This window comes from Phodopus roborovskii, unplaced genomic scaffold (genome assembly GCF_943737965.1).
Source record: "Phodopus roborovskii unplaced genomic scaffold, PHOROB, whole genome shotgun sequence".
NCBI lineage: Eukaryota > Metazoa > Chordata > Mammalia > Rodentia > Cricetidae > Phodopus > Phodopus roborovskii.
Window position 1 is genome coordinate 9,629,045 of NW_026126525.1, and position 27,341 is coordinate 9,656,385.

At 42.5% G+C, this 27,341-nt stretch overlaps 1 protein-coding gene across 1 annotated transcript in view; it reads right to left on the reverse strand.

The window, feature by feature from the left end:
* Fras1 (Fraser extracellular matrix complex subunit 1) overlaps positions 1-27,341 on the reverse strand; it is a 245,647-nt gene that overhangs the window by 120,696 nt on the left and 97,610 nt on the right. Inside the window, exons 20-28 of the mRNA XM_051198572.1 lie at positions 25,082-25,234; positions 24,336-24,482; positions 17,118-17,264; positions 14,487-14,627; positions 13,736-13,876; positions 12,042-12,182; positions 8,984-9,254; positions 5,058-5,142; positions 1,981-2,307 (exon numbers count right to left, since the gene is read on the reverse strand). Of these exons, the coding sequence (XP_051054529.1) occupies positions 1,981-2,307; positions 5,058-5,142; positions 8,984-9,254; positions 12,042-12,182; positions 13,736-13,876; positions 14,487-14,627; positions 17,118-17,264; positions 24,336-24,482; positions 25,082-25,234 (1,553 nt within the window). The remainder of the gene's footprint in view (positions 1-1,980; positions 2,308-5,057; positions 5,143-8,983; positions 9,255-12,041; positions 12,183-13,735; positions 13,877-14,486; positions 14,628-17,117; positions 17,265-24,335; positions 24,483-25,081; positions 25,235-27,341) is intronic.

Below are 27,341 nucleotides of genomic sequence, written 5' to 3' on the forward strand. Positions count from 1 at the left end.
GTATCCTCCTGGAATTTATCCACTGCCAGGCCAAGATTGGGTGAAGTAGTATACAACTTGAAAAACAGGGCTGAATTCACAGTTCTGTTGCTTTGCCACACCAGCATGAGCAGAGGGGCCCTGAGCATTTTGCACCTGGCACTGACCATCTAGGAGACAGAGACATATCCAGCTGTGTTGCTTAAGCCATTACATCATTACAATCACCAGTCCAACAAAAACATAAAACATGCCAGAGTAAAACTGAATCAATACTTCCTCTCTCAAAGCTTCCCTTCTATTCCTACATCAGAGAAGGACTAGAAAAACAGGCTAACTTCTCCATTGAATGATATAGGGACTTACTTGTATATCTGTTCATAAGGATTTACAACATCCTTGTCCATCCATTAGAACCACCAACTAGATACCAGCCAGTATCTGGTTCTTCTCCAGAATTAACACATAGGCAGCCTCAGAGGAGGAATTCACAGACCCATCTCCAGAAACAGCTCTTAGAATAAAAGCAATTGCATCTGACTACACATCCACCAGACACTGTAACACACCAGTTTTGTTTCCTGGGCCCAGTAGACCTATGATTATAAATAGCCTCTCTAGTAATAAGCTCTGGTAAATCCAGAGGGAAGATTCCAGAAAGTATGGGGTCCCACTTGCTTGGAAAGGGCACAGAGAAGAATAGATTTTTGTTTTCATTGAATCCATCAAGAGAATGAGACTCCATGCGCTTAAAATATTGAAAACTAGAGGCCAGTGTGAAGAAAGCCTCCTGACTGAGTGGGAGACAGTCACACTTGAAATGTTATCTCCAGTGCTAAAGACCTTAGTGAGAATGAATATTTCTATACCTTTTTGTTTTAGTTTCCTCCTTCGGTAAATTAGAGATAATTGTACAAACACCGCAGAACGAATGGAAAGATTCAAAGGAACAATTCACATCAAGTTTTAGTGTCCAGTAAATGTTAAAAAACCAACCAAACATAAAACCTTTCTACTCATGGTATATTTCCTTTAGAAGTAATGAGGCTATATAACCCACACTCCAACCTTGTAGCAGGGCAGGATAAAAAGACCCAGAAAAAGGGTATAAAGAAAGATTTTTAAGTCCTAAAAGGAAAAGCAGTGGATATTTGTGTGCTATAATCATGAAAATGCCTAATTTATTATTAGCATACTCTGACAATGCTCAGGTACAAGTGTGACAGTTCTGATGCATGGTTACACATCACAGCCTGGCTAGAGAACCAGAGTACTAGAGGAGAGGGTAGGATGGGAACGTGGAGGGAGAAAGGGCACTCCTAAACTCACTTCTCGGGAATCAGCAACAGTCCCAGGAACTCCCTACAGGACTCACAAGATGTAAGGCCTGTGGGGAATCCAAAATCTGTGCCTTGTGTCTCCCTTATGAAATAAATTCCATTGTTCTTTGTTTTGTTTTGGTTGTCAAAGCAGGAAAATTCCTAGGAATGCCCTTTCATTCTATGTCATCCCGTACAAAATTGTGCAACACTGGGAGGAGGTGAGCTGTAAACACAGATTTACAAAAGAGTGGCTGGTAAGGGCTGCACTGAAACCCACTCCAGGCTTTGGAAGCAAACCAAGGAGGAAGAAAACTTGCTGTGTCTGTCTAGACTCCATGTCACTAGAACCGAACCTAATTTCCACAGGAGACCATGAGAAGGTGATAATTAAGATTAACTACAAAGCGAACACCTGCCAACTCTGCTGCACTGTCAGCCCCCCCAAACATCCCCTCCCTCATGCCTCCATCACTGTTCAGCAGCAACAAGTTAGCACACATATGAAATTCAGATGTTGCCCTTCCTAGGGCAACATTATAAGCACCCATGTAACAGACTGATGGAACAGATAAATGAGTAAGCCATCATAGCCTAACTTTATGAGCAGTGCCAAATAGTTCCAAGAGAAAACCTTCACAGGTAGACACAGGAAAACTGTAACCCCAAGGATGACACCTACCTTGGGCACATTCTTCACACGAAACAGTATATTTTGGAAGGAGTGTCCATCATTGGCTTGCAAGACTACAACATCAGATGTGCTGTCTGAGCCATCGTGAGCATAGAGAAGGAGGCCCCTGGACAGTTCATCCAGATGGAACTCATAGATGGGGGCCCCGGGAGCTGGAAGCATTTGGAGCAATTGGCCATGCAGTGGAGGATCAAGCACGGTCACCACCACATCCTGTGGGTTGTCATCATCCCGAATGTCAAGCAGCTGAGTGGTGATGGCTGCCCGCTCTCCTTTGCTGATGTGGAGAATCTCATTTCTCAGCACATATGGGGCCTGTGGAGTTGAAGGACCATTTAACAGGTTAATGCAGGATAAGACAGCACTGTATCTAACTCAATTAAACGCCTTCAAGAAAATCACTGAAATGCCAACGTATTCCATGAAACAATCATTTGTCAGAGGTGGGGTAGGCCACAGTGACCAGGGTTATTTTCATGCCTGTGGATTATGCAGGTTTCTCAAGTCACTTCAAAACAATTACAAATACAATACCAAACCAAGCTTGATTCAATGCAATCTCCAAGTACTACTTGCTGTTGAGTTCCTATTTTCTCGACCATCTTGGGCTGGACCACACCACCTCTGCATTTGCAGGGGGAACACAGCTCAGTGTCAGGAAACACAAACAGATGTCTGAATCAAGGAGATATGTAATTCAGGACCTCATATTTGGGAGGTGAACATTTCACACTAGGCCACACTGCAACATGCTGACTGAGTGGCCTAATTCCATTCTCTGAATCCATGCTATTACTAGTCCCTCCTGTAACATTCTTCCACTGCCATCCATATCTTGGCAGAGCCCCACCCCAATTCAGCTGTTAAAGCCATATAAGATATAAGACCATGGCCTGGTAAGACAACCACTTTCCTAATTCACGTAACTCTGCTAGCACAGAAAAAGTTAGTATGTTTTCCTAAGGAATTTCAAGGTGTCCCTATTATCTCCATGAGCAGATAAATATTTCTTTACAGATATAAAAGTTAACGAACCACAGCAGAACACACACACACACACACACACACACACACACACACACACACGAGGGCTGGAAGAAGGAAGGTAGGGGAGGGAGAGAGAAGAAGGAAGTGATGAAGGGAGAGAGGGGGAAGAAAAAAGAGGGGGAGGCAGAGAGAGAGAGAGAGAGAGAGAGAGAGAGAGAGAGAGAGAGAGAGAGAGAGGGAGAGAGAGAATCAGGCCAGAAGCCAAGGAAATGTTATCTAAATTTTTATATTTTTATATTTGAAATTAAACTGTCCAGGATTTTCCTCAACCTCAACACGGTGCCTTCTTCAACCCACACGGCTCTCAAAACCACACCAGCACCCTACTCTCAGCCTCCTGGAAGTAACAATCATCCATCATCACAATATGTAACTAATTCATCATTATACTAGTAACACTGTGGTGCAGCTACTCCAGATTCCCAAGTGAGAACTCTCGCACTGTGTGTGAGTCTATGCAGAGAAATGAATACATCCTCACATTCTGAAAGAGGAAAGGTCAAGGATGACATTAAAAAAAAAATCTATCAATAGAACATAGCAAATCAGCTTATAAGAGGAAATCTCAGGGTCAAGAAGACAGTGAAATAGTACACATACGTTAAATAACTAAAAGAAGTTAAATTTTCTCCTAAAAGTAAAATTGATAAAAAGTGCATCATACAATAACTAAAACGGAAGCATGCCATTGTTATTTGTTCACTGACTGTGGGGAAACAAACAAAGCCCAGGAAACTGTGGGAACACACCATCACAGAGTAGAAGGTTGTTGGTCAATCTCCACCCCAGATGGTTAATTGACCAAACCGTAGTACAAAACCGTTGTACAACCAGGTACAAAAAGCAAAACCAAGACATCTGAGTTTAAGAACTAAGAACACCTACACCACTGGGTCTCAAGACTGGCCTGTTTTTACCGAGTCGCATGTATTAGCTTTAATTAACTCAAGATTTATACACTTACCTTAGGACCAGTTTCTAATCTCTCCTCAGTGACATCACCTCACTGAGGCAGGTATCACAGTCACTTACTTGGCAGTCACTTCTGCCTTCAGCTTATGCTGTTATGGTCTATGGTTAGTTTTACTCCGGGACTAAAGATATAAGGTATTGGTATTTATTATCCTGTTTCTGAAGATGGTATCTCACCCTCTTGCTGTTCAGTGTATGGAGATAAATATGTAAAACTAGGGTATCCTTAGACTAATCACAGCATCCCACATGAGAATTCTACAGCTATGAGTGAGTGTTGCTTTCTTCCTTCCGTCCTTCCTTCCTTTCTTTCTCTTTTTTTCTTTCCACATTTCTATAGATTCCCTCTAGTCCATCTTCTACTATGTATGGATTATGGACCTGGAATTACAACTTTTCAGGGCAGTGAGGAGACATGAAATGTCAAGGGACATTTTCTTGAACTTCCTTGCCTCTTCATTGATTTCCTCAGATCTATGTTTGGCTCTTGGCCACAGGGATGCTTCATTTAAGTACATTCCTAATAGGACGCTGTAAGTACTGTAACTATTAGACCCCTGAGAGGGGCTGTGGAGAGAAAACAAACTGTCTAAGAATGAGGAAAACACGAACAAGTGGAACAATTTTAGGTTATTCTGTAGGTCTAGCATCAAGTTCAGTTCATCAAGGTGCCAATAGGTAACTAGAACACAGACTGTGAAGCTACCTCTCCAGAAACAAACTTGGACTTTTATTAGCTAGATCATATTAGAAAAACTAGCTAATCTCCAGTCCCTTAGTTTTCTCATCTGTAAACTGGGGACACTATTTCACAGGATTGGCATGTATCATGTGAAATACACACAGGGCAGACATGCATGGGAAGAAGTTACTATTGTCAATGCTGTTATCCAAAGAACTAAAAGAATTTCAAATGGCATTTCGTGGTAAAACTAGGAGAACATTGTCCCAGCCCAACCATTTTTGGTAAAGTTTCAGGAACTCTGGAATCGTTCTTGAGGACCAGTGGGAATGCCATCTTGTGCATCGCTGGGCATTTTCATTACCTGAGTTGAAAATGCTTCTATGTTGATCAGCTGTGGCTCAGAGAAAAACTGCTGGTCACTAATTTTCAAGGAAAAGTAGCCTTTCCTAAAGGAGTCGCCAAGGAAGAAGTGAGAGAACATGATCACTGCATTTGTCTTTAAAGAGAAAAGGATTAAAATCTTTTCAAGCTGTATTCATACAACAATTTAGATCAAATCATTACAGTAACACAGTATCTGCATTGTAAACAGAAAGCACCAAGGATGAAACTAGTTAAAAATCCTCCTCATGGGGCTGGCTGGGTGGCTCAGTGGATAAAAGCATTTGCTGTGCAAGCTGATGACCTCACTTCCCCAAATCTCATGGCAGAAGGAGAGGATTGACCTTGAAAGTCATCCTGTGACCTCTGCATGTGTGCTGTGATGCACATGTCTCTGAAATCATTCACACATACACACACTATCACCTCTCTCTCTCTCTCTCTCTCTCTCTCTCTCTCTCTCTCTCTCTCTCTCTCTGTCACATACACACAGAGGAAATAACACAGTTTAAAAAATATTTTGTGGTCTAAGGTCTCATTGTAACATAAAAATAACACAACTAGAGCTGGGCATGGTGACGAATGCCTTTAATCCCACCAATATTAGTGAGTTAGAGGCAAGTGGATCTCTGAGTTTACGGCAGTCAGCTAGTTCCAGAACACCCAGGGCCACACAGAGAAACTTTGTCTAAAATCAAAACAAAATAACACAACTGTTTTGTTTCATATTTTTTTAAAGAACACACACACACACACACACACACACACACACACACACACACACACACACACCCCAGAAAAATTCCTTGTTGGGCTAGATTGGTTGGATAATGGTTAAACTGAAGAATAGAAAGGAGTCTTATAGCTCCACCAGCTTTCAACGACACCCTTAGTCTAGCAGTCTCTCCCCACCCCATTCCTAATTCTTGTGAGTGGGCCCCCAACAACCTTTGAAGTTCTGGGCTGCATAATGCCATTTTTACCTCCCTGCCCTCTTCTTACACTCATTTACTGTGGATACAGCTAAGAAGGGATGGCTGGGTTGTCTCTGAAAAACTGGGAGTGGTCTGTTAGCCAAGAGGCAGTCTGACCATTTGACTACCGGTAATCATCAACTGGCATGTTGAGGAGAATGTGGAATAAGCTCATCCGTAGGAAACTGGTGAATGACACCTATGAGCAGACAAGGAACAAAAACGGAATCCTACTTCTTCTTAGTCGTAGCCCCAGAACTTACCTTGGAGCAATTGCTTAATGTCACTGAGGTATGAACCACCTCTACAATGTTAGAGCAGTCTTATTACTAATTTTTCTTAGTCAAAATTGATTTCTACTACTTGTAAACAAAAGACCCAGTGAAGGCTCAGTCTATTGTGGGTTGACATCCTACCCCAGATGTCAAATAGCTTCAGACCCTGGTAGGAGGGAAGGCAGAGGTGTTTGTCTTCAGCAACAAGCCAAGCATAACTCACCAACAACTGGCAAAGTGTGGGACCAACACATTGTAAGATTATAGATTCTGGTTGATTTTGGGGTCCCATTGTTTTAAAGGTTCTTTAAAAGGTATTCTTGGGACTAATCATTCGTACCTAAAATATGTGGGTGGAGCCAGAAAGCAATTGCAGAAACAAAACTCACATGTGTTTCCAGTCACATGACATTTTAGAGGGGGTAAACTACAGAGATGAAACACCAGGTCACAGTTGCCAGAGACTGGGATGAAGGGAGTAACTATTTCTTTTTTAAAGGAGACCAGAGTGTGAGTGACAGAATTGTTTTCTATCTTGACTTTGATCTCAGTAACAACATTGTATACATTTGTTTATGCTCACACTCACGGAACAGAACACAGGATTTCATTGGGAATTCTAGCTCTGTGTAACAAGCATTAGACACCTTCTTGCTCTCTTTTCAAGTAGTTCTTCCCTTCCATTCCCCATCCCATTTCAATGCTGCCCCTTCTCAGTCCCACATCGAAGCTTCAAGAGAATGTGACCAGTGGAATCAGCTGAGTGACCAAAGCAGGGACTGCAGTGTGGTGGCCCTGAAGTCCCACTAGGAGAGCTCAGCATCTCTGTTCATCATGTTTGCTCTGGCTACATTAACAGATTGGCTCCTACTACACAAGACTATTCTAAGCCCACAGAAACTCAATTCTCAAGAATTCTTATCTTAGTCATGGCCGGTGCTTTCAGGAAAACATAAAGAAACACGTGTTAAGCCAAATTGATTCTTGGTTCCATTGAGAGACAAATATATGCTTTATGTGTCTATCCCAATCTCATTTTACAATATTTGTCATTTCATTTGTTTGATATGTTGTAGATAGAGAAAACACAACATTAAAAGGGGTATTCATCCCAAGAAAGAGTACTGAAAGAATTCCTAAATTGCTGAATTTTATCCCATTTAAGAGTGCAAAACTAATTCTGCAAGAAATTGGGTGATGCGTGGAAAAAGTTAAGTAGACAAGAAGGTTAATTTCAGTTGTCTATGGTACTTTGCATTTTTCCACAAATGATTTCGAGGTAAATGGTTGTGTCGCTTTGTGAGTGTGGTATGTGCATTTGTGCACCCTTGTATTCGTGTGTGGGGGAGATGGGGTGGGGAGAGGTGTAGATATACTTGGGAACTATACTTATTATACTGTCAACCCAAATCAGCACAGTTGGTGGAGAAGGATTTGGGGGAGTGCCTGGATGGAAAGAAACATTCCACAGCAGCGTGAGCTTGCTGTACAGCAATCCCCATCCCTTGAGGAGGGGAACACGTTTGTTATCACTAGAATAGCAGGGAGGCAAAAATCATCATGGCTGAAAGCATGGTCTGGGGAGTCTGAGAGTGTTGGTTGGGAGGACCAGCTCCCTACTTATTACTCATATTCTCCAGGCTGTAGAACAGGAACATAATCTACACAGCTCACATGGAGTGCTTAACATAATCCCCGGCTCAACACGAGCACTCAGGAAATGTTACTTGTGTTTGCTCCTATGATATGATCTCTGCAGATTACTGAAATCATCAACTCTGAACTATGATTGAAAAATCACCCTCTTTTTTCTTCCTATATATCTTTTAGCCTAAATCTCAACCAATCAATCAATAAAAGCAATAAGAGAAACAGCCATGTTTAGTGTTGGCAGTTAAAACTATTTCGATGTGTCCTTATCCCTGCTTCGTGGGCTTCTATCCCTCGTTACTCACAGTCTGCGGTGAGCTACCTGGTCTGACTAAGCAGAGCAGGGTGATAGGGGACACAGAGGCATATCTTTGGGGGTGTATTCTGTGGTTTCTCTTTAGTAGATTTACTCTGCCAATTATAACGCTAAATTTGCTTGAATTCTTCTTAATGCTCAATTGCATTCCAGAAGTATATGTCAGCCGGGGTAGGGAAGACAGCCAGAAATGTGTGTAGCACCAGGGGAAAACTGGATCACGCTTAGAAATTAGCCACAATTAATCTCATAGAGTGGATAATAAAAAGTTAAGTGTGACTACAAGTTTTCTTCCCAAATTCTAGGGGCCAAAGGACACCTTGACAAGCCAGTCTCCTGTCCTTCACCTGCCCATGGCTCCCTACCATTGCCCTGATGTGGAAGGAGCAACTCTAGCATCTGGCTATATAACAAGTCTTGTTTCTGTGGGGCCAAAAGCCCAGGTAATTACACTCAGAATTTTCCTGCCACATCAGAGAATTACCCAAAGTTATGTGATAAAATGAAAACGCCTCAAACAGAAGCATACTCTGGTAGCAATTATCAGGGATGGATGACAGGCAGCTGAAAGCGTTTATGGAGTATCAATCTTTCCCTATAAGAAGGGGTGGATATTAAGAAGGAGGTTGGGGGGTGGACAGGCCAAGCTAGATTGGAAGGAAATCATGAGCAGAGAGCAGAGCTGGCTCACCTGAGCTTCTCTTTGCTGTGCTTGAAGCGCACCTTTTTCTCATTCACATCTTTCCAGCTGAAATGTCCAGCCTTTTCCAGCTGGACCTCTTTGCCATTTTGTGAGAGCAGCAGCTGACCGTTGGTGGGTGTACTCACAATGTGAAATAGCAGGTCTTCCACTCTGCCCTCCTGATGCTGGATGTTCAGGAGAAAAAAGTCCAGTGGCTTCACTGAACCGATCCCAAGGGTCAGGGAGCCATTCACATGAAGACTCGGGGTGTACATTTTGTCTAGAAAAATGTATGATCCGAAAGGTCAGACTTATCATGGTCACTTATTGGATCCCATATTTTTATTGTAAAGAAATGGCCTTTTAATGATAACTCAAAGGTACATAGAAGAGATCTAGGCTAGTCTACAACTACAGCACACTTTTACCCAAGGATTCTCATCTGGAAGCACACAGCACATGAGGAAAACCAGAGTTTAGATAGAAGAGTCAGACTGCAAACTTGTTGGAAGACAATATAGAAATAAATCAAAAAACATAAGCTAGAAATTGTTGCTTGGGTATGGCAAAAAATTTTATGATACCAAAGGAAAAAAAAACAAATTAACTGACATCATTGAAGTTAAAAACATTTGTACTTCAAAACACCAATATAAAAAGACAACCTCCAGAATGGGAGAAAATGCAAATCCTTAATCTAGGGGAAAAAAGACTTATATCCAGAACATATAGAAGTTTCTTATATCTCAACAATGAAGGACAAACTAAAAATATATAAGAAATTGAATAAGCTTTTCTTTGAAGATGATCTACACATAAAAGGCCAATAAGGACACAAATAAGCATCCAACATTAGTTGCCAGAATGGAAATCAAATCCTCAATCATAAAATAATTGTTGGCAAGCAGTAAAGAAATTACAATCCTCACGCATTGTTGATAAGCTTGTAAAAAATGCAATGATTTGGAAATATAGTCAGTTCTTCAAATAAAATATATTTAGCATGTGCCTCAATAATACTATTGGTAGACCATGGAGAATATGCCTAAACAAAGATTTGCCTGTGGATGCTCATAATAACACGGCTCTAAATAGTCAAGAAAAGAAACAACTGATAAAAAGATAACTGGCTATATGGCTCAGTGACAGTGCCTGTATGGGTTCAACATTCAATACTAAAAGCAAACACACACAGAGGTGAAGAAGCAAATAGGTCTAAAGAAAGTGGTGTATCCTCAAAATATAGTTATAGTAGCCATAAAAAATGAAAAGGAATGCTATACTGATGCAGGCTCTAATATGGATACACTTTGACATTAGGCCAGGCATGGAAGCTAGACCCGAAAGGCTATGTATGTACTGTGGGATTCTACTGATGTGAGATGTCTCGAGTAGGCAAATCTACAAAGACAAAAAGTAAATTAGCAATGGCCAGAGGCTGGAGAGCCCGGGAAATGAGCTGAGACTGCTGAAGGTTATGAAGTTCCCTTTTAGGCTGATGAAAATGCTCTGAAATTAGATACTAGTGACCATCACACAACTTTGTGAATACACTAAAGAAAATCACTAGGTAATATAATTTAAAGGATAGATTTTTGTATATATTATGCTGAGTTATTACTCAAATAAGGATGCATATAGGGATATTTTATTATAATGGGGACACGGGCTGAGCTGCTAAAGATTCGAATTAGATGTTCTGAGAAGGATCTCATTAATTTTATAGACTCCCCAGGCAATGCTAATGAACTGGCAGGTTTGAAAACCAGTCTTTCCCTGACACACTTGTCACATCAGATCCAGCAAGAGTAGGCGAAGAGGCAGGTGCTTGACGCCATCACTAGAAGAGTTCCAGTTCATCCACAGAGAAATGGCCAGAGTCAGAATTCATGGGAAGTACATACAGAGTGTCTCAAAATTTGATTGTCTCTGTCCACATGGAGCATCCAATAAAATAGGGTCTTTAAACATAGAATTTGTCTTTTCTACTGCAAGGTACTTAGTCAAGGTCTTTATCTGGCAGTATTCCCTTCTTCAACTAGGTCACCGAGGACAACGTGGGAATGCCAGGTTTCATGGAGGTGATTTCTAAATAAAGTTATTCTAATGAAAGTGAACTCCATTTTCACAAGTTGACATGTGTGGTATCCCAAGAGTTTTAAGCTGACTCATAAGCAGTTCCCAGGAAGATTCCAATAAAGGAGGCCAGAGATATATTATTTTTCTCTTTAAAAGTTCAAATATTTTTAGAGATAAAAAATGTGGAGACAGACTATGTGTTTGGTTGTCAGTATCAAAAAATGTCCTGTGCCATTGCTGTGGTTGTGGCTCAAAGGTAGGATACCAGCCTACCATGCATGGAGCCCTAGGTTTAATCTTCAGTACTGTCAAAAAGAAAAACAAAAACAAATTCTCATGTTACTTAATTAACAAAACCCAGGAAACTTTAGGTCATGGTGTAATTCTCATGCTTTATAGGCCTAAAAACTTACAGGGTTCAAAACTGGGCTGAAGTTAAATTCATTCCTCTTTGCTTTATTAAAGTGAGATGTCTGTTCTGTGTTGGGAGGGATCTCTTTTAATAGTACACCTTCCAATCGATTGACTTCAAATACCTGCACTTAATGAAGCAGTCTCCTCACACTATTCATTTGGAACATCTCCCCACTGTCTGCATAAAAGATACACCACTGTATCTCCACTGAATTAGATAAACAAGTTTACATGAACACAAACAATGCATTAGACCTGTAATATATATATGATTTCTTAAGGCTTGGCTGCAATTCAAGAACACACCTGAACTTACATTATACTTCTTCTCTGATCGTTTTGACTTTTAAGGTGCAGATCACTTCTTTTTTTCATCCCAAGATCAAAGAAATTAGGAGTCAGGCTTTCCTAATTGGCCATGTTCTACAAATAGCACCTTATGCAGCAGCAGGGGTTTCCACCTGACAGGAATTGCTGAGTTTCATATAACAGGCAGGCATCAGCCATATCTGGAGGTATTTGCACAGAGAAGTGACTGCTAACATCACCAGACTACCGGCAGAGATGAACTTACCAGAGCAGGTTTCATTAGCTGAGTGGCCAGAGAAACCAGGGACACAGGTGGGCATGCAGAGACCACTCTTCAGAAAGAAGCCATGGCCACATACGTGACACCGATCTCTGTGACTGCATTGCAAGCATCCCCGAGGGCAGGCTGCCAAAGAGAAGACATAAGTAAGGCACATCCTCCAGCAGGACCACACAGGGAAATGAAGGAACTATAACCAGAAGAGCTAAAACACCAACAATAAATACATGGCCCCCTCATTGCAACATAAGAGAATGTACTTTGCCTGTTGATATTTGTAGGAGTTGATCTCCACTCATGAAGAAATGGAATCGAAATATCCACAAGTCAATGTATGCAATGTCATCTAAAGAACACTGCATATGGGCAGATGTTCTAAAAGGCTTACTGACTTGTAAGAGGCAGCATTTAGAGAGATAAAGCCCATAGGCTCCTCTGGGTATCATTCTTTCTCTGCCTCTTACCAGCTGTGACCCTGGACATGCGTCTTACAATCTGAACTGCAATGTTCTTGTCCTAACAGTGCGAGTAGGAATAGAACCCAGTACAGACAATAGATGCAAGGATTACAAGCATTGCAATCTGAAGTGCCAGGAGGGCTCAACTTCTGGAGTGCACCACTCCTCACTCTTACTGTGGTTATACTGTAACAGCTATGTCACCCGAGAGTGGGAGCCGTGACAGTAGTATTAGCAGCATCTAGACAGCTAGCTATTGAAAGAACCGTATGGCTTCTTTGGATGAAGTTAATAACCTTGAAAAGACAAATGCTTCATGCCTAATTGCCCTGCTTCCTTGGCTGGGGTTTATTATGGTGAAACTGTGTATGACAGTGTAAGGATCCTGGACTGGAATCAGAAATCTAGATTAATATGTTGCCTTAACACTTCGAAGTCTCTCTTGGTTTTACATTCCACTTGTAAAACAGGACTCTTACTGTCTACCATGTTTCACCAAGTTGTTGGGAATATTAAATGAGATATTACATGTGAAGGAAATATGGAGAGACATAAAACTCAGTGGGTTCTTCCCAAAGCACACCCAGCAAAGACTCAAGTTACCTGTGTTTCTTCATATTATTATTATTATTATTAAACATTACATTATTAAACATTACGCATTCTGTTTAGTGGGTACACTGGGCAACAGGTTTCAATAGAAATGAGAGCACAGGGGAATTTGTTCTTGGATAATCCCCCACACAATGAGGTTAAGACTTTGGGTTTAACTTCAGTTTAATAATAAAAGCTTTAGTATTTCTCACTAAATGATTGCCTAAATCCTATTCTTCAAGGGTATAATATCAATATTGGGGTCATGAGTGATTTAATCTACATGCTGAAAATCCTATGCCTGTATCAATATGGTTGATCCATTCTTAATGGGTACTTCAGAGCCATTCAATATAAACTTTGCATCCCATAAAATGTTGGCATTGTTTCCAAAAAGACCTTTAGGAACAATATTGATTCCTGCAAGAGAATTATTAGGCTACACTCCCGAATCCTGTTTAAGCAGCACCTGGCAGACATATATGGAAAGCTACCAATTACTTAGAGGAAGTTCCCTGACTTATTCTGTGTCTTTGTGAGATGCTCATGGTTACCTGAGAATCAGTGCACGTCACTTACTGGCTACCCTGAGTTCTTCCCGAAGCACTGAGCAAAAACTCAAGGTACCTGTGCATTTGTGTTTTGCGTGATCTGCGAAGTGTCCTTTCCCACATTCTTGGACACACTGGGCTTGGAGGAGGAGAAACGGCTCTTCACAGCGTGTGCACTCATGGGGACCTTGGCACTGAAGACAGTGTCTACTGCAGCCTGAAAAGTAAAAGTTAAGTCAGCAGGAATCCGTATAGACTTCCAAGTAGATTCTGGGTACTTAAGGCAAGGGTCAGGTAGCAATAGGACCCATACACCAAGCAAAGCATTCCAGAAGGAGTTAGTTGCTCAACTATCAGTGGAGGATTTCGGACTAGCCACTCTACCTCTATGAACTTCCATGTTCTCCCTGCATAACAGACATAAAAATACTGTCCCAAACCCCTCCCAGGGAGTTTGGATCACATAATGGGGAAAATGTTGAACAAACACTAATGTGACTGGAAATATTTATTTTTATTATAATTATTTGTCTGTCTTTCCACTGGTTCAAATTCCTAGGTATACAAAGCTTTCTATCTAGAGAACAGGACTGCTAAATGTTGAAGGACATAGAAATTAATAGTTGACATACATATGTCTGTGTGAGCATATAACGCATGGTTGTCATGCTGCCATCAGATTTTAGTATATGTCTATTAGGGTGTGGGTGGAGGAAAAGGAAATTGTCACTTATAACAAAGACAGCCTTGAGGGAGGGAACCAGGACCAGCAGAAAAGCCAAATGAAAATCTGCCATGGGCTCCTGAGAAGTCATAGAGAGACTTACGCTTACAGAAGCCTGAGTCCCGGTAGTGCTCTACGGAGCACTGCTCCATGCACACACCGTCCTGGAGAACATAGCCATCCATGCACTGCAGGCAGTCTGTTCGAAGAGGCCCACTACAGGCATTGCAACTCCAATCACACTCTAGAAAGAAAGTCTACATTAGATCAGCGGTCTTTCCATCCTGCATTAGTCCTGGCAATGTGTTTAGGAGGCCACAGTCTGTGTCTATGAGAGGTAAAGTGAGGACAGCACAAGAGATGGCAGATAAGCGAGCTGTAACGAAGTCCCGGCTTGTAGACATTTAAATGCTTCTCTGAGGTTTAGCATTTCCTAATTATGTCAAACACAGACATGTACAAGGAGCAGTCCAAGTCTGTGCAGAGCCTACTTGTCAACAGGGCTGCTGCTAAAGAGTCAGATCAACTTGGCCTTACTCCAGGGGCATCTGAGTACTTCAGCCTCATGCCAAACCTGCCCTACAGAGGAAGGCTGCCCCACAGACCTAATCCAGACCTTTAAATACGCAGGGCTCATGGAGTAAGGAGACACCAGAGACATAACTAAGAATGCTGCCACCATTGACAGCAGACTCACGACTCTTCTATTTAGGACCTGATGGGAACAGCATGGCAGGAAGAATTAATGATGTATAAAGGAACTCTCCAGAAAGAAGGGGGTTATTGGACAATGCAGGACCTCATTTAGGGTAGAACCAAGTTGTTTGAATGTTCCTCTGTTCAACACGCACCTGTAGGGACACAGTTCCCTACATCTGGAGAACATAAAAGTGAGACATGTAAACCCAGCCTCAAAGTGCTGTGCTGCAGTAAGGCCAACCTTGGATGTCAACTTCAATAGTCCAGGGAGATCTGAACTAAAAATATTCATCAGGCTCAGCCTCAGATCTATTGAGTTGCGAGTCTTGGGGGCTGGCGCATGGGAAAGAATGTTGATGCTCTTATTGGTGATCTTGTTATAGTCATGATTGTGTTTATAGCTGGCATTGTTGATGTCCCAGGAAACAAACCCTGATGCAATAAGAGAGCTCCTGTATGAGAATCAATGTTCTAGCTGGTCTTTCATACCTGGGAATGTGAGGAAACAGCCTGGTGAAACATGTGAGTTTTGAAGTTGGGCAAGTCTATTAAATCATCATTTTGCTGTATTTCCCTGTCTACCTTCCTTAATCCTTTAGGGCTTGAATTAAATACACACTAGTGCCCATTTACTAAGGCCCTGGAGAGACAAAATGAAACAGTGAATGTAAACAATTACCACAGAGGCTAGAGGTGGAGCCCAATGGTACAGAATGTACATAGGATTCCTGGGTTCCTGGCTTCAATCACAATAACTAAGTGAGTATAATGTCCGTATACATTAACAGCTCAATAGAGGTTCAATTTCTTAGAGAACATATTCTGCTCAAAGCTTTCTCAAGCCCATTTTCCTACCCAGCTATGAAACTGGAAGAACTCATTTCTCTATTCCTTCACACAGTATCTCTAAGTCCATAGGTAGTAGGCACATGTGCAAGATGATACATGTGCTCTGAAGGTGTACAAAGTAATCTCCTTCATTTATATGGTTGAATCAGTCCTGAGGGAAAATGACTAAAAACAGAGCTGTGAAAACTAGCAGTTATGAAATCATTTACAACACAGAAGATCTGAAAGAATCTTGTTTTTCACCACAAATGACAGCCCCTGGTTAGAAAGAAAAGAACAGAAAAGTTCCTGTTGCTGTGAAGATGGAAGACCACCTAAGTTGACAACCAAGTCCAGTTTCTTAGAATGGAAAATGTGCAGAGGCCAAGAGTTTCCTTGACAGACATTTGACCTCTGTTTTGGAGCTGGACCTTCTCTGCCAAAATGAGAGGGTTAGGAGAAAACATGGAGAGAGGTTAGCTTAAGAGAAGACAAAGCAAACAGTCAAACTAAGTTTTCCCATGCTGAACTCTGCCACAAGAGTTCTAGCTACTGCTGAACAAGGAAAAGATATTTGGTGTTTTCACCCATTTGAGTATGTTAACAATTCAGACATAAGTCTTGACTTGATTAAGTTTACAGTCAGGCAAATCAGGGCTGCAAATGCAAACACTCACAATCCCAGGGAGGTAATGTACATCTTTAGAAGAACCCTGATATAATAGAGGGAACAGTAGGGACTGTAGTTAAGCAGAGATAAGAGCTATGCAGTCTAACTTATAGTTATACTATAGCAATATAATTCTACTATTACCATATTTCTGAACTTCTCAAAAGAAATGAAAAATCTCAAGTATTATATTTCTGGTGTGAAAAGAGATAATCAGAACTTCAACACATCAGAACATTAGATGGGCCAAACAAAGCATGTCTATGAACAAATGGAACTAAAGGTTTAGTTTACCAATTGCTACCACTTATGTATTTGCCAATGCCAGATACAATGCTGGGCAATTTGAAGGAACTCAAACAATTTGCTTAATGGATGCATAAATGCATGAATAAATGAACACGTGTGTGCATCATTGTTTCACAGAAAGTGTGGAACATCTGATGGAAGTGTTTGCCTAAGATGAGGAGTGGGTGTCTAGAGTAAAGGAACATCCCTGAATAAAAGCATCCTCACACAGCTCAGGAAAACCTTTACCTCTGCAAGTCTTGGTGGAGATGTCGAGATAGTACTGGGGGGCGCAGCTCTCATACTGGCACTCCCCAAAGAGAAGGACCTTGCTTGGCTCTCGGCAGGAGGTGCAGCTGCCCTGTGAGTCACAGCTTCTGCAAAGGGTGTTGCATGCTGAATGGAGAGGAAAGGGAAATGACCAGATGATTACAACCACAAATACAGAGGCACTGAGCAATGCTAGACAGACACTGCAGTAGAACAAAGCCCCACGCCAGCCTGCCCTTTAATTATGGCCCATAATCCTCTGTGAGCAAGACACAGAAAATACACTTCCATTTTCCAAAATAGAAGAAGGGAATCCATTTTCCCAGAGATGAATATAAATCTAAGAACAAGAATCCCATATCTAAATTGTTCTGTGATTTAGCAACAGAATTCACACTGACTCTGAGACCAGTGGCTTCATTTGAACATTACTTAGGAAATTAACCCCCTCCCATCATTTTTTTATAGACACATGTTATTTTTAGGTGACAAGTTTATTATGGAGCTTGTGAAGCCCTGTATTTTAAGACATTGGACTTAGACGTGACCTGGTTTATTGGCTTACTGAGCTGTAACTCTTAGCATTCAGGTACATAAGGGATGCATTTGGGGCACCCAAACTGTCTACTAGCATCTCTCCAGTTTAACAGCTTCCATTGCTCCTTCTACTCAGTTATCCATATTGGAAACCTTGGTGTCCATCCTGATTCTTTACTTTGTCCACCCACATCTAGCTACTCACTGAATCCTAGTTGTTCAGACTCTCCAACAAAATATTAGAAACTTTATGCTGTTCTTATGTCCACCACTGAAGGTGGACCAAGGCTACCATCCCCCTGCTGGATCACTCTCATATAATCTTCCCTGCTGGAGTACTCTCACACAGTCCTCCCTGATGGAGCACTCTCACACAGTCCTCCCTGCTGGAGCACTCTCACACAGTCCTCCCTGCTGGAGCACTCTCACACAGTCCTCCCTGCTGGAGCACTCTCACACAGTCCTCCCTGCTGGAGCACTCTCACACAGTCTTCCCTGCTGGAGCACTCTCACACAGTCCTCCCTGATGGAGCACTCTCACAAGTCCTCCCTGATGGAGCACTCTCATATAGTACTCCCTGTAGAGAGCCACCGGTGCCATTCCTGAAGATGGCGCCGGTTTCCTGTCCATAAGCCAGCAAGGCGCGGATGCGCGATCCACGTCATGGGGTGACCTTTACAAACGTTGCGGGCTGCACCTGTCAGTTTAGGACACGACTCCCTAAAGCATATATAAGCAGTGCCTTTTTCCTCCTTCGGGGTCTTCCCTCAACTTGCTGTGATGAGCCGCGCAAAAACATAGCTGCAGAAGAATCCTGTTGTTGAGCGTCATTCTTGCAGGCAAGGCGATAGCGCTCGACACCTCCCTGCTGAAGCACTCTCACATACTCCCTCTGCTTTGCCCATATCTAGCCAGACTCCTTGTAACCCACTCACCTGATATCCATCAACGATACTTTTATTAATATTTTCATGATTTTTCTTAAATTCTAAAGTTTCTGGTCAGCATCTCTATAAAACTTGTTCCTCTACCTCTCTTCTTTCCACCCTTTTCATCCCCTTTATATAACCATCCTCTCTCTCTCTCTCTCTCTCTCTCTCTCTCTCTCTCTCTCTGTCTCTCAATCACCACTCTCTTATCTTTAACTCTGACATCCTTTTGTCTTGCCTTCTAGAAGGCTTTTCTGGAATCTTCATTATACAATACTTTCCAGGTACATAATTGTATAACACCCTCAACATTTCTTTCCTGATATGTATAATAGCGTTTATTAAAGAGATTGTTTCTTTGACATTTGTGTCATTTAAGCTATGGGAGTCATGAAATCAAAGACCAGTTTTGTTCCTTTAAATATTCCGTATCACAAACCTGGTTCTATCATAGTAGACATACACACATGAAAGAAGGCAAGTATTTTAATATAACATGCACGCACACACACACACACACACACACACACTCACACATGCACATATATGCATACACCATACACACATACACACAACACACACACTCACACATATGCATACACCACACACACATACACACACAACACACACACACACACACACACACACACACACACTTCTGCCTGATTCCAAAATTTTCTCACAGCATATTTTAGAGGGAAAGAACAGTGAGTTTTACATCTATACCACATCAAAGACTGCAACACAATTCAGGGAAATTACTTTCCTACAAAATAAAAGGAACCAAATACTCCTATTTTACCTACAGGCAGAGCCACTATTCATATGATCATGAAGATTTGCATTTTGGGGTGCTTAGAAAATTCTAAGATGGATTCTCAAACAGATATTTAGAATAATTAGAAAAGAATATTATATTTGTTGCAAGTTTATATGGACTAATATTTTATGGCTAGGATTTCTATGAACAGATGTTGATTTCAGGAAAGCAATCAATAAAGATAGCTGAGATAAACTTAAGGATGCAACAGTGAGGCGGGGATGGAGGGTGGAGAGATGGCTCCCACGCATGAGGTCCCAAGTCTGGATGTGAAATCTAGGCTAGGCAGGGCACATCTAAAACTCAGGGCTGGGGAGGCAGAGGCAGGAGGACCCTCAGAGCTCACAGGCTCCAGGTTCAATGAGAAATTCCATCTCAATAAACAAGGTGGAAAGCGACACAGGAAGATATCCAGCATTGCTCTTCAGCTTCCATGGGCACAACCACATACATTCATGCACATCCAGGTGTCCACACAAACACATAAAATCATATGCACATATGCACACACACACACACACACACACACACACACACACACACACACCACTGATCAAACAGAGCCAAAAAAAAGCTATAGATACCCTTGAAGAAAGTTGAGATGCATATTCAAAACTGATTGGTATATTTTTGAATTTGGTAAAATAAGATTCCCTGGTAGGATATTACAGTGATCGAGGCATAAGGTGTTATTTGATCAGTATTTTTAATAATGACTTCAAAGACACTAATGACCCATGATATTTTAACATGCTACATTTATACCAACATGGGAAATATGTCCAGTTGTGTCTTGCAATTAGAATAAGAATTCAGTGGGTTTTTTTAACTAGAGGAAATAAACCTGTAATTAAGTGAAATAAGCAGAACTTAAGAAAGGTCACACATGCAAGTAATGTTATATAGAGCAAGCAGGTTGTACTCATGTATTCAGGAATACATACATATGTGTATGTACATATGTACTTGGATCTCATCAATATGTGCAAAGGGTTAAGTTTTCATTGACTGTTGCTGCACATGGCATGTATTATTAATCTCTGAACAGGAGTGAGGGGCTGACATATACCACAGCATGAAGGGGCCACAAGGACACTGTGCTTAGTGAGACACTGTAGTTATTACCATTAACTGTCAACGTGACAAAAATCTAGAATCACCAGTGATCAAAGAGGGGTGTGTGGAACGAGGAAAGAGAAGTGGGAAAATGATATAATTAACTGATAACCTCAAAAACGAAAAATTAAAAAAAGAAGTCACACATTTCTGCTCTTAAAGCAAATGGCCACACACAGGATGAGAAATGTGGCTAGGACAGCAGTTCCTACAGACACACCACCTGAGCTATGGAGTCAATCAAAGGCTAACAGCGTCAATTAAAACTGAAACATGGTACTAAAGACGCTGACACGCATAAGCTTAAGCTGAGAACCCTCCGTGCACCCTAGTATTCTTCGGACCTTGCTATGGGACAAGGGGCTGCACAATGAGATCCAAGTGCCAGTTCCTCTGCCTGGGCTCACAGGTCACTTCTGTCCTGATAGCTGAAGACTGGGAGTGGCCTATTTCATCTGTGCCCATGCCCCTCAATCTCTCTATTCAGTCTGTCACTCCTCCTGGGGACTATGATGTACAAAAGAACATGATTTACTTATGGTGAGTGTTTTCAATTCTAGAAGGCTTCGTGGAATACATAGGGGATGCAACACTGTCACACCGAGGAGCAGGTGGCCACCAACTCTGTCTTCAGTTGCTTTCTCTCCTTCCTTTCCAGGCAATCAGTAAAGAGCTGTGCTGGTCCTTCACGTGGTAGTCCCACGGATGCCACAGCCTCCCAATCTGCACTTTCTCCTACCTGCCAGAAGCTTGTGTCTGGGTGTTATCTACATCATATATGGAAACTACAACAAGTGGGTTCTGTTGCAGCCACATCAGCAGGACTGCACTGGGAGAAACAGGCAGTTCTTGGAGGTTGAGCTACCAGCCTCAGAACTCACTAAGGGGAGCAGAGACACATTGCCAGTGTCTTTCACCACATGTGGGGTGCACAGTCTCTCTTAGCATGCAACCCAAGTCAGGTCTGAAAAACACTCACCACCTCTGCTTTAACACCCCCCTGGCTCCAGCTCTGCCCCCAAACAAAGTCCAGGAGGGAAATGAGTTCATTACAAACTCTGAAAGGCAGATATGTGGATGAGGGAGGGGGCTTGTTCTTTATTGCTCAACAGAGAAATTTTAGAGCCAGTCAGAAAGAACAGACCAATCAGTCCTCCAACAGGAGAGCTGGCTTCTTTCCCTCACCCGTCCCAGCTCTGGGTTCAAGGCTGGTGCAGGTACCCTGGAGCTCTTCTCCAACTCCAAAGCACAATGGATCAAATACCCAGCAGTTTACTTATCATAGTCCCTACCTCTTGTGTTTTCTCTCTCTCTCTCTCTCTCTCTCTCTCTCTCAAACTTTGATTTCTTTTAAAGATTTATTTATTTTATGTATGATAGAGTACTCATACATAAAATAAATAAATCTTTAAAGGTTTCTAGGTTCTTTATAAAACAGAATCTTGTGAGTTTCACAGTCGTCGCCACTTCCCATAATGCTGGTTACATACACTGCCTCAAAAGCGCGTTACCACGCAGTTTCTAAAACTGACACAGTATAATTACCTATGATGAACACCTCAAAGGGGCACTGCCGATGCTTTTCTGTTTGTCCCATGTAACAGAAACTCAGCCCAATTGAGGGGCTTATTTCAGTCTGTTACGGAAAAGAATGAAACTTGAAGATGAGAGTTAGGGGTCTTAATTCAATAGAAACTCTCCAGGAGATGCCATTGCCAGGGTATCACTGCAGTTTGTGCAGGGACCACCCTGTAGCAAGGGGAAAGGTTTCCCTGGGGAGAAGTACTGCAACGTGATGTAATTTTGTCACCTATCCTTCATACAAGGGATTCTGTTTACTTCTGAGTTCCTCTTTCTGTGATTCTGAGGCTGTGAAGATCCTCCTAAATCTAAGTCACTATTTCTCCACCAACAGACACTCTCTTGCTCTTGAATAGAAATGCACGTATCTCACTCCTGCCGCTGTACTTCACAGAATGTGCCAGTCCTGGCAGACAGCTGATGTATACCCAGCTGAGTTTTCATTACAAATGTGAGGAGATCTTCCCATTGGTACAAAAGAAGTTCCTATCTCCGGTACCGATGATGCAAAATTCTGGGGTTTATAGATCACACTGCAAATACAAACGCTTATACACAATTCAGTGAACTAGGAGAGGCACCATTATTCCTGTCTCTATCTATAAAAGTATCTTTCCTTGAATGGTTAGCTTTTCATTCCTTATGGGCTTGATAGCAAAAAGTAATCTATGGTGAAAGAAATCATGCTATCTGCTGGGGTCTGTGTTAAGTGCTACAGTGTTTGGATGTGGCTACTGTTATAATTTCTTCACTACCATTCGATTGAGACAGGACTTCCACAGGCTCATGTCTGGACATTTGGTACCCAATGGGCAGTCTGGGAAGGTTGTGGAAACTTTGGGAAGAGGACCCTCACTGGAGTAAGTGGATCACTGAGGGCAGCCCTTGCGGTCTCACAGCCCAGCGCTAATTCCTGTTCATTCTCTGCTTCCTAGGTGTGGATGCAATGTGACCAACCAGCCTGCCACCATGACTTGGATGCCTTCCACAGGTCCTCTCCTTCATGATGGACTATATACCTATATACCCCAGAAAAAAATACTTGTAAAGAAACCTTTTCTCCTGTATGTTGCCTCTGTCAGGGTTTTTGTTTTGTTTTGTTTTTTTAATCACAGCAGCAGAAAAAGTAACCGAGACATTCCCCCTTTATAGAAAGGCACCAAGGTCTAAGGTGAATTGACTTGCTTAAGGGTATATGATAGTAAGCGGCATTAGCACTTAGACTTCTCGAGTCCCCCAACTCTAGAGACTCCCCAAAGTCACTAGTCTATAATGCCTTCAACATGAGAATTCCTACAACATAAAATTGAAATATCACCACTGTATTTGTTCACAGTGATCTTCAAAGGTGTAACAATATTTAAGGATATATTTATTTTTTTATTTATGGGGTACTTTCTTTCATAGATGTATGAGTGACACATGTGTACATGGCCATGAAAGGGACATCTACTCTGGGAATGAAGTAACAGACGGTTTAAGATTCCATGTGTGTGCTGGCAACCCCACCCAGGTCCTCAGCAAGAACAGCAGCAGGTGCTTGGCACTGCTGAGCCATTTCCCAGCCCCAGCATGATAGCTTTTTGAGTGACTTTCAGTGACTGGAATAACACAGGCAGCCTCAGCCTTCATCTGTCCCTTCATCTGTGAAGAATGTCCTAATTGTTTTCCAGACCAATTCTCTAATATAACCAAACGTTTCATGTCCCATTCAGTATAATTAACTATAACCATACTTGTTTGAGATGACACCTATAGATGTAACTCTTGTACAAGAAATGAATAACTTGTATTTTGGGATGAAGAGGAAATACTTTACACGTGATACCCTGCATGTTGTCAGGATAAATAGATGAAGAGAGAAGGTAAATTAAATTCACAGACGTGCAAGCCCACTGACCGTGTGCCAGCACAGGCCCCTTCTCTGCTCAGGATCAAAGGGCTGGATTGTTCAGATAACCATAGAGAGATTGACCAATATTTCTACTTTGTATGAGATAACTGCAAAGGAGAAGTTAAATGGCTTGCCCAAGATTGCACAGCTGCCACTTAGAACTGGGCTGATACCTAAGCCATGTTCTGCTAATGGCATCCATATTGCCTTTGCAGACTAGCTTCTTTTCTTATATAAAATAAAGGGTGCTGGAGGAGCAGGTAGAAGCAAGGACTTCACATTTCCCAGAAGGGCAGCGGGAGACAGCTCAGTAACTTACGCTGGCACGCTTGGTTATCATCCAGGTAATGCCCAGGGAAGCAGGTGGTACTGCAGGTACCAATGTGTGTCAGAACCAGACCGGTATTACAGGAGGAGCAGGAGGAAGGCCCTTCATTCTGGCAGCTCTTGCAGGAAGAATGGCATCCTACAGAGGGAAGAGACACAAGTAAAAACTAGGAACCAGGATGATCTCCTTGTGATGTTTGGTATTGTCAACTTGCCACGATCTAGACTCACTAGGAGACAGACCTCCATGTATGTTTGTGGCAGAGCTTCTAGGTGAAGTTAACTGAGGCTGGATGATGCAGACTTAAATGTGGGCAGCACCATTGCGTAGGTCAAGGCCCTGGACTGACTACAATGGGAAAACGTGAACTGAACACCAGCATTCATTTTCGCTCTGCTTCCCAAGTGAGGATGAAGCAAAAGCAGTTGTCTCAAGCTCAGGGACCCCACTTTCCTGCCGCAAAGGGCTGTACCTTCCAACTGACAGACAAAACAAGCTTCTCCTTGATGAACTAGCTTTCTCTGGGTCTTCTGGCCTGGCAGTGAGAAGACAACGAAGGCACCCCTCTCCTGCCTCAAAGCAACAGGTGGAAATAAATACTTCAAACAGGCCTGGGCCAGGCTGCAGCCCTGTGCAATGCTTCCAGCATCCTTTCTCTTTGAGACACCAAAGCCTTCTGTGATGTCAGAAGAACTTCATCAGCACCCCAACCCTGCCCATGTCTGGCACTTACTCACTTTTACAAGTGCCCCTCTCTGCATAGTGTCCAGGAGGGCAATCAGCAACACAGTGATCCCCGAGCAGCAGGTGGCGGGCATGCTGGCACTTTAGGCAGATGCTACCGGTGTCATGGAGGTTAGCTACACAGTGCTGGCACAGAGGGTGGCAGTCTGGAGAGGGAAGAGGAGGGAAACAAACACTGACGCTCATGTGCCAAGGTTTAATCGGTGCACCACAGGGCAGAGGGGCTTCAATTACCACAGCTGCAGCTCAGCCATCTGGAGAGGAGCCAAGAGGTCGCACCCTAGTAAAGCATAAGCTGAGGACTTGAACAAATGGAGGGCTTGATGCTTTTCAGTAAATGGTTTCAGTAAATGCTAGACCCGGCACAGCAATTGAATTTTCATGTCTTTCCAATTGAACGACCTTCAAGTGCGAGGGCTTTGTGTGTCAGATACTTGACGTGGTAGAGAGAACCATCAGTCCAACAGAAAAGGCTCCCCCAGGAGCAAGAGCCCTCGACGGCTGGGAGTCCTCACCCAGCACAGGCTCTGGAGCCTGCCACAGGACTCCCCCACGTGGCCTTCAGAGCCAGCACTCAGCAGTCAGCTATTGGTGTGGGGAGAGTGAGGTCAGTAGATAATTGGATTGAGTTGCATGAACACTTTAGTCTTTAAGTGAAGATGGGTTTATAACAAAGGGCCATGAGTGGAAAAATCATTTTCATGACCTGATAGATGGTTCTCAGCAGCTCTGTCATACCAGCCTTGATTAAAGCCATAAAACAAATTGTCTCATGCAGCCAGCACTCTCTTGTTCTCACTCATATAATAGTCAACCCTTAATAAAGAGCTCAATCGGGTTCAGCCTCCATTGTGTGTGAGCACTTCCTCGGCTCTGCCTTCAAGTGGTAATTACCTCAAAGTCTCCTTCATAATTTTTCATCTCCATGGCAGAAGAAACCCAGGGATCCTAATCACATCCAAGAAAATAGTTGAGGGAGCAAGGACTCTGGCTTTAGGTCTTTTCCATGTTTCTCTCAGAGGACTCTAAGCACTTGTTTGAACCTGCTCCTACCCTACCAAGTCTCAGATGTCCTGTCTCATCTTTTGGTTTTATAGATCATGTCAGTGATCTGGGCCACATCTGCTCTTAAAAAAAAATAAGGCCATGCCAGCAACACAAATTGCATCCATGATCCCTGCTAAAAGAGATCTGGCTCCTGCACTTTTGGAGAAGCATTAACTGTTGATTTAACTGTTGATCATCTACAAATACTCTCAGTACGGGAAGTAGGTCTCATTACCACACCAGCACTCCATTCAGCATGAGACCCATTATTGCTGCCCCAGAAATTAAGTCAAAGTGTCTTCTTCAAAAATGCCGACTCTTCTACCAACACACAAAACTGAGGTATGGTGATAGATTGTTTACGATCTAATAAAGTCACTGAAGATCAGAAAAGCAAAGCAACCAGCCTTTAGCTCTTACCTCTACCTCAGACTGAGAGGTTGATCCTGGCTCCATGAATTCTCAGCATGGCTGGAGACTGAATGCCAGATGACTGAATACTGAATGCCCTGTTCCTATCTTATACACCTGTCTAGTTCTGATATCAAAGGTGTGACCTCTATTTCTCTTTTAGACTGCTTCACTCTCATGTAGTCCTGGGTGGTCTTGAACTCACAGAGGTCCATCTGCCTCTTTCTCCTGAGTCCTGGGATTAAAGGTTTGTGCTACATCATTACCCAGCTTCCACAGCTGTGGCTAGCTTTGCATTCTGATCTTCAGTGACTTTATTAGATCATAAACAATATATCACCACACCAAGGTCCCTGATCTTTTTTTGAACTTGGGTGTTTCAAATAGCAGGCGACCTTTCACCAGTATTAGAGACAATAACATGATATCCTAGGAGTCAAATGAATCCTTATTAGAGCCCTTCAGTATATTATTAAGGAAATGGTGACTACACTAAAGGAAATATAAGAAGGATGCTGTTCTCCAACCCTCATAGCTATGTATGACATGCTTATTACCAAGTGCTTTGTTCTTACCCCATGCCGCCCCCAAAGGTGGGATCACAACAATGGGGGGTGGGCCTGGAGAAGTTGAAATGCTTCAGAAAATAGAACAAATGAAGGTAGTGTTCTATGAGGATGGAAGCCCAGGAAACACTCACTACCTAGGAAAGACCCCATTGGTTGGGGTTCCATGAGCTCCTCCTCCTCCTCCAGGCAAGTGTGGGCAGAGCACCCTGGGTTTGGGCATGTGTGG